This window comes from Agrilus planipennis, unplaced genomic scaffold (genome assembly GCF_000699045.2).
Source record: "Agrilus planipennis isolate EAB-ADULT unplaced genomic scaffold, Apla_2.0 scaffold6, whole genome shotgun sequence".
NCBI classification, from domain to species: domain Eukaryota; kingdom Metazoa; phylum Arthropoda; class Insecta; order Coleoptera; family Buprestidae; genus Agrilus; species Agrilus planipennis.
In genome coordinates, this window is record NW_020439302.1 from 2,866,857 (window position 1) to 2,874,714 (window position 7,858).

Here is a 7,858-nt window from a genome sequence, read left to right on the forward strand (position 1 = left end):
CAAATAATTACAGTTTTATTTCTTTAAATTGCAAATTCAATATCCTTCTGAATTGCGAATTCTTAAAAAAGAGACAGAATTAGGGGAAGCCTTAAAAAAAGGTTCAGAATTATATAAATAAAACTATAAATAGAAAAGGGACCGAATTATATGGAACCTTAAAAAGAGAGCAGAATTGTATGAAGCCTTAGAAAAGGGCCAGGGTCACAATTACACAGAATTTTAGAAAAGAACCCGAATTATGAGTAAAAAGGAATAGAATTATATGGAACCTTTAAAGAGAGCAGAATTGTATGAAGCCTTAGAAAAGGGCCAGGGTCACAATTACACAGAATTTTAGAAAAGAACCCGAATTATGAGTAAAAAGGAATAGAATTATATGGAACCTTTAAAAAGGGCAGAATTGTATGAAGCCTTAGAAAAGGGCCAGGGTCACAATTACATAGAATTTTAGAAAAGAACCCGAATTATGACTAAAAAGGAATAGAATTATATGAAACCTTTAAAAAGGGCAGAATTGTATGAAGAAGGAAGAATTGCACGGAAGGAGCACAATTATATCAAACCTTAAAAAGGGTTCAGAATTATATGAAGCCTTAGAAAGGAATAAGAACTACACGGAAATCTTATAAAAGGAACGGAATCGCACAAGGAATTTTAGGAAAGGGCCAGAATTATATGGAACCTGAGAGAAGCGCCAGAACTAAATGAAGGTACAGAAAAGGAATAGGATTATATAGGTCCTTAAAACAGGATCAGAATTGTATGAAACCTTAAAAATGGTTCAGAATTATATAAAACCTTACAGAAACCTCAACGTCAGAATTACATTGAACCTTGGAGATGGAATAGAATCATGTGGAAGAGGAAAAGATCAGAGTTGTATAAGACCTTCAAAAGGGTTAAAAAAAAGGAATTACATGGTAGACGCCTTAAAAGTAAACGAGCATATTATTGAACTTTAAAAAACTGTTTTAAATTTATGAAACTTTGGGAAAGGATCAAGATGACATTTATATAAAACGTTAGGAAAAGGATAGAATTATATATAACCTTACAAAAGAATCAAAACTACATGGAACCTAAAAGGAACAGAATCTCTTGGGGGTCAAAATTATATGAAATATTAAATGCCATAACTTAATGAACAAACACAAAACAATGAACAAAACAAAAAGAAAGATTCGTTTGAAGACATCGTTATCGTCGATCGTCAGTGGATCCTCGTTGCAAAGAAAAGAATAAAAAGAGTACCATGGGCAGACCATTGTATGTCTGCAGGTGGTAAGTCGAACCTAACGGCATAGTTGGCCATTTTAAATGCATACAACACACACACAAACATAAGTTAACAACACAAGGTTTTTGCCTAGATGCTTTTAGCTTTTAGCGGACGTTTCTCTGGTTTACTGCTGTTGAAAAGTTATTAGTCGTGCATTGGTCGTTCTTAACGATCTAGTCGGCTGTGAGTGCGCTACTTAATTCATAAATATGTGGGCCAAATCGTTCTAGATTTTCTGTAAGTTTCTGTTTTCAAATTTTTGTTAGTCCATGCTTATCTACTTAGCTAACAAAATTTCGAAAAGTTGACTAGTACTCTAACAAATACATGACAAGATCTGTCATTTAAGAAATACTTTGTTGTTAACAGAAAGATACGTTTTTCAAAATCCTATTTTGGTTTAGTTACGAGATATTTTAAGGCGATTTATAGATTGTATTTTTTAAAGAAAAAGTTAATTATCCATGTATATCTTTATCGTGTAATTATTTGTTTACTGACATTCTTGCCTAGCTTTTGTATAAGAAACAATCACAATCGCTAACTGTTGAATGGCTTTAAACATTAAAAATTACAGATATTGTGCTGTTAGTGGCACTGTGTATTTTGCAAATTACGAAAATATTCACTATATTTTAAACTGTACCTACTGTTTAATAAAAATGTAACAAAAACAGAATGTTTTTCAATGACCATTATTAGAATTAAAACAATATTTATTCTAATTGTAATTAATGAAATATTAGACAATATTGTACTGGATATTTCTCTTAAATTTNTTTCTTTTGTTAACAATTAACATTCTCTGACCAGTCGCAAACGTCCAATTCGGTATTAAATTGTAATCCATCTGGACAGACCATTAAGTGGGCAACCCCGTTTGAACACATATAATAACTAGAGCAATCCGACTCGTGAGGAAGAAAAACTGTATAATCCATGGGATCAACGGCTGGACATTCTAAAAAATTATTTTAAATCAACTTTTAGCACCTCTGGTCTACAATGTTTTTATGATACCTGTTGGAGAAGGGGCGAGGGTAGTGGATGTTTCCGGAACCACTGTAAAAAGTATTAAATCAAAACAGATTTCGAAGATTTTGTTGCTTTTAGTCTTGTATGTATTTTCAATTACAACTTACGGGTGCTAGTAACAGTTGGTGTCGAAATGGACGAACATGAAGGTACATTACCAGGCCAATCACAGACATTCAAATCCGGATTGAAATACAAACCACTAGAGCAATTTGTCAAAACAGGAACTCCGTTTGAGCAGATATAAAATTTGCTACAATCCGACTCATGGGGTAGCAATACAAAACGGTCCACAGGACAATCTTAAAACAATTTTCAGCATGTCATTATATGACTGGACGACAAATTTCGATCATAAATACCCGTACCCGTTTCAGGGGAAGGTTCTTCGGTTGTTCTGGGTCCTTTAGTTGTTGTAGCAGTTGCTTCGGTTGTTGTGGCAGGCGCTTCGGTTGCAGGTGGTTTGACGGGTGTCTCCGTTGTTGTAGCACCAGGTGTTTCGGTTGTTCCACACTCAACGTTTTCCGGCCAGTCGCATACGTCCAATTTTGTATTAAAATATAACCCAGCAGGGCAGACCATTAAATACGGAATTCCGTTTGAACACATGTAAAATAGAGAGCAATCCGACTTGTGAGGAAGAAAAACTACATGATCCAGGGGGTCGACCGCTGGGCATTCTAAGAAATAATTTATAATCTGCTTTTAGCGCCCCTGTCTGCAAATGTATGTATTTTTTGTAATACCTGTTGGAGAGGGAGCCTCGGTAGAGGGAACTTCTGGGGCCTCTGCAAATGCATCAAGTCAAAACAGAGAGCTCGAAATTTCTATTGCTTTTAGTACTTACGAGTACTGCTCGCGGGCGGTTCCGACTTTGCCGAACATGAAGGTACATTACCAGGCCAATCGCAAACATTCACTTCGGGATTGAAATACAAACCGCCAGGACAATCTGTCGAAACTGCAACTCCGTTTGAGCAGATGTAAAATTTACTACAATCCGACTCATGGGGCAACAGTGCACTTTCGTTACCAGGACAACCTTAAAATGATTTTCAATGTGTCGTTACATGATTGAACGACTAATGTCGAACATATATATCCTACCCCCTATAGGTGAAGGTTCTTCAGTTGTTGTGGCTGGTGCTTCAGTTGTTGTAACAGGTGCCTCAGTTGCTGTAGATTCAGTTGTTGTAGCTGGTACTTCAGTTGTTGTAACAGGTGACTCAGTTGCTGTAGATTCAGTTGTTGTGGCTGGTACTTCAGTTGTTGTAACAGGTGACTCAGTTGCTGTAGATTCAGTTGTTGTGACCGGGGCNGATGTATATAGTGTAATTAAAGGTGTACAGTAGGTGTAAATTCAATATATAATTCCACAAATCAAACGTCTATGCGTTCTTCTTTCAACTAAATGCACTGCTAATTAGTTTTGGTGGTGCCGCTTTATTCTGCCCTACTGATAAGTATCAGCAGGATATTGCCGAAAACGAGCCCTTACAAGGCGACGAAACAGGCATCTTTGGACCTTCTTTATTTGAAGACCGGCGAGGGCGAACCCTACAGTTAACAGTGACTGGTATTGTAAATGTTAAGAAACTTTTTGGTTCCACAACTGCAAGAGTTTGGTGGTTTTAATGTGGAAAGATAATTTCAAAAAGATAGGGCCACTTGCCACACCTCAAACCAATCGCTTGCGGTTGAAAATCAACTTTTCCCGGAAAATGTGGTCTCTCGTCGAGGCACCATCAACTGGCCTCCGAGATGCCCCGATCTTACACCTCCTGATTATTTTTAATGGGGATACCTTAAAGAGAAGGTGTATGCAAACAAACCACGATCTCTACTGCAATTGAAGCACAATATCCTCCCCCAAATGACGGCCGTTTCCAGAGAGAAGTGTAGATTCCTTGCAGCTTTGGACAACTTCATCTTTGGAAAAATTTAACAAAAAGGATTTTTGTTCTAACTTGTAGTTTTTTTATTGAATTTACAGACACCCCCTGCCCTTTCTAGACACCCTGTACTATAGATATTTAGTAGTCATTACGTATTTTTCTTTTAGCGAGTTGTTTAGTACTAATAGTACCGTTGGGTGCTGTAGCATCAGGGTCGGTAATGGATATAATAGGTCGCCTGAATACCCTGAGGCTGGCAGCAATACCAGCCGTCATTGGTTGGATTCTCATAGCCGTCTCTACCAACGTGGCCATGATGTTGGTAGGAAGACTTCTAACGGGATTCGCCTCAGGTACTGTTTAATAATAAACGCATATTCGTAATTTTATTTTATTCAATATGCATTTGATAGAAGTGACCTTGATCCACCTTTAAAAATAACATCTACATGGCACGAGTTAATGAAACGGAAATTTGTTGTCGCGTTTAGAAGCATCTCATTATTAATTCTAAAAAATCTTCGTATCGGAGATTGATGTTCCCGCTGTAATTTTGGTCCCTCGCCTTGAACTCCTCGGTGAACCTTTGCGCCTGGATGCAGAAGAGTATGAACTGGTCCAACGAGATCTTCCTGTTGGTCGGATCATGCTTGGTCAAAAGAAATTTGATGAACTCCTTCGAAAAGTTAATGTCCATCTTTCTCAACGCGTAGTCGAACTCGGATTCGTTCAGAAACCCAGTCCTATCGGTGTCATATGCGTTGAAGGCTTCGACCCACTGCTTAACGAAAAAATACAACGTTTCGAACTCTTTCGTATCTAATCCTCCGGCCTTATCGAGATCGAACAGTCTCACCACGAACTTACAGGAAGCGTCCGAAAAGTGTTTCCCTTGAAACACTTCGAAGGCTGCTTGGAGTTCCTTGGCATTCACCTTTCCCTTCATCATGTCTCCCACTTGGTACATTTTATGGTACTCGGATGGGTTAAGAGACGGCGAAATCATGGTCAACTTGCCCGGAGACAAGACGCTTCCTTCTACGGGTGACATTCCATAAACTTTGCTTGCTTTTGAACCCTTTTCCGTTTGAACCTCGTTGGTTTTGCTCGGAATTCCGTAGAGCGGTACGGTGCCCCTCATCTCGCTATTCATGGTAGTCTCTCCCGACCGGGTTTCCGAAGCGTTTGCAGATATGATTGCGGAACCTACACGGAAACTTGAATTGTTTTCAGGGAATTCGTGGATGGTCTCTTTCTTCTCATCTTTCTTACGACCGCCACCTTCAAACTTTGGTTCGCTACGAGCTTTGTGACCTCCAGTTCTGTCTGATGGACTGGACGACCTCTCACGGTGACCTTTTCTATGGGAAGTAAACTGCTCGTCTCTACCCACCGCTTTTGCGGCATGTTTTATTTCGTTATAGTCTCTTGTAAATGGACCAGGGGCTTTAGGGGCACTCAGATTTTTAGTAGACATATTAGTAGACGTACAAAAATTTTGACCACATCTGTCAACGACCCAATTTGACAAATATTTCCACATCTTTTCGATTCCACTACCATCTAGATTCGAACTAATTTTATTGGAGACTTTTGATGATCCTCCTTTTTAGCACTAGCCGTTAATCCAGCTTTGGTGTACATAACGGAAATAGCAAGTCCAAATCTGAGGGGGGCGCTCGTGTCCCTCGCACCAGCATTGTCTTCATTAGGTAGGTAGCACATTTATAGATACATCCAGAAATCAACCGACAATAATCCTTTTTTCAATCAAGGAATGGTCATATCGTATGCCAAAGGCTGGTTCATGAACTGGAGAATAATCGCCTGGTTGTCAAATATATATGCCATAATCCCCATATTCCTGTTATTCCTGATTCCGGAGAGTCCAGCCTGGCTCATTAGCAAAGGAAGAGTTGAAGAGGCTAAAAAATCTTTGGAATGGTTTTACAGATACCAAGGAGCTGGTGATGTCGAAAACAAGGTGAGTTTTGCACACTATTTTTCAAATACCTGGACTGCATGGCGACTAAATTTAATTTACAGGAAGTTTCTTTAGCCGAAATGCACTTGGCTCTACTGCAAAAAGAGTATCAAGCTAAACTGGAAGAGCAGGAGCGGTGCGCCCAAACAGGCAGTACTAGCAAACTGAAAGGATTCTTAAAACCCACAGGATACAAACCGCTAATTATACTCATTGGACTGTTTCTATGCCAAATGTTCGCAGGGATTTACATCACCCTTTGCTATGCCGTCGACTTCTTTTCCGTAAAGCTCCACGCTTAAAGTTAAATTTCTCTAAGGATTACATGGTTATCTTTCAGGAAGTTGGTTCAGACATCAACCCCTATCTGGCCTCAGTATTGATTGGAGTGATAAGATTTATTCTGTCTATGACCAGCTCAATTTTGATGCGACGTTTCAAGCGAAGAAATCTAATTATGGCCAGCGAACTTGGTATGGCAATCAGTATGTTGATATCAGGTCTCTTCACATATTGGATCAAAAATGGTAAGCATGGCGAAGTACAAATACATGGCATCTTTGTGTATTTGGATCATTTTCAGGAAACGTTGCAACAGAATGGGTCCCAGCAGTGTTCATACTTGTCTACGTGGTGTTTTCCAGTTTTGGTCTTCTTACTATACCATGGACCATGACTGCCGAGTTGTATCCATTGGAGATACGAGGGGTGGCCCACAGTCTCACGATGGGCATAGCCCATTTCCTCATGTTTCTGTCAGTGAAAAGCTATCCGTGGTTGAAAAGTATACTGGGCGGTGCCCACGGTGTCCAGTTCTTCTTTGCCGCGGTTTCCGTTATTGGGATCGTCTACACCTTCGTCATTCTTCCAGAAACCCACGGGAAAAAATTGTCCGAAATCGAAGAGTACTTTCTGCACAACGTGATCTATTTAGGATCGAAGAAGAAGGAAGAGAAAAAAGTCAAGACGACGACTCCCAAGAGGACACCGATCGTCAAAAATTCGAGAGTGTCAGAGAAGGACATCGTGACCGCGGACAATGGCCAAAGTGAGAAGATGATAGAAAATAACAATTGAAGAAACGAGAAGGTAACAGTGACCAAAGCTTAATGTGACTGTGCATAATTACAGTTAAACAAATACATTAGTGTAGTGGATGTTATTAATTATTATCTGTCATCATCAAAAGTATTATTTTACTTATGTACGTTTTATATTTTTTTGTCGACGATTTTCTTTGTAGAGACCCGATTTGATGACTTTGTTGTTAGAATCATGTGACACCTAACGTAAAATAAAGTTTTTTTTTAATTAGGTATTACCTACTATTTGTTATTTACTTACAATTTAATTTTATTTGATTTCGTCATCAACTTTATCTAATCAGTAGATAAATACCCACGGTAAACCCCGCACAAAAAAATACGTTAGCTCCTTGTGTAGGATTAGATCCTTACCTATCGCATATCTAAACATTATAATACTTGTCATAAACTATAAATAATTCAACGAAAACTAATCGATGTATTAGACAAATTTGATTTCAAGTACTTCCCCTCCGCCTAAAATTCTAAGAACAATCGAAAATCTAATTCTTGTTTTCGTAATAATATTATATAATATTAGAAACAGAAATGTTTCGATTATAATCAAGTAAATATA

The 7,858-nt window shown here is 38.6% G+C and overlaps 2 protein-coding genes across 2 annotated transcripts in view; both read right to left on the reverse strand.

Annotated features, from left to right (window-relative positions):
* Window positions 1-2,067: 2,067 nt before the first annotated feature.
* The window catches only part of LOC108744865 (mucin-5AC-like), a 10,200-nt gene continuing 4,409 nt past the window's right edge, over window positions 2,068-7,858 (reverse strand). The window contains exons 10-19 of the mRNA XM_025978456.1: window positions 7,001-7,108; window positions 6,819-6,949; window positions 4,778-5,720; window positions 3,425-3,638; window positions 3,165-3,359; window positions 3,064-3,105; window positions 2,686-2,997; window positions 2,425-2,619; window positions 2,303-2,344; window positions 2,068-2,243 (exon numbers count right to left, since the gene is read on the reverse strand). Coding sequence (XP_025834241.1) covers window positions 2,071-2,243; window positions 2,303-2,344; window positions 2,425-2,619; window positions 2,686-2,997; window positions 3,064-3,105; window positions 3,165-3,359; window positions 3,425-3,638; window positions 4,778-5,720; window positions 6,819-6,949; window positions 7,001-7,108 — 2,355 coding nt within the window. The 3' untranslated portion in view covers window positions 2,068-2,070. The remainder of the gene's footprint in view (window positions 2,244-2,302; window positions 2,345-2,424; window positions 2,620-2,685; window positions 2,998-3,063; window positions 3,106-3,164; window positions 3,360-3,424; window positions 3,639-4,777; window positions 5,721-6,818; window positions 6,950-7,000; window positions 7,109-7,858) is intronic.
* On the reverse strand, window positions 4,590-5,819 carry LOC108744933 (peflin-like). Its single transcript, XM_018480912.1, has one exon. The coding sequence runs from the start codon at window positions 5,753-5,755 to the stop codon at window positions 4,700-4,702; it is 1,056 nt and encodes a 351-aa protein (XP_018336414.1). The 5' UTR covers window positions 5,756-5,819; the 3' UTR covers window positions 4,590-4,699.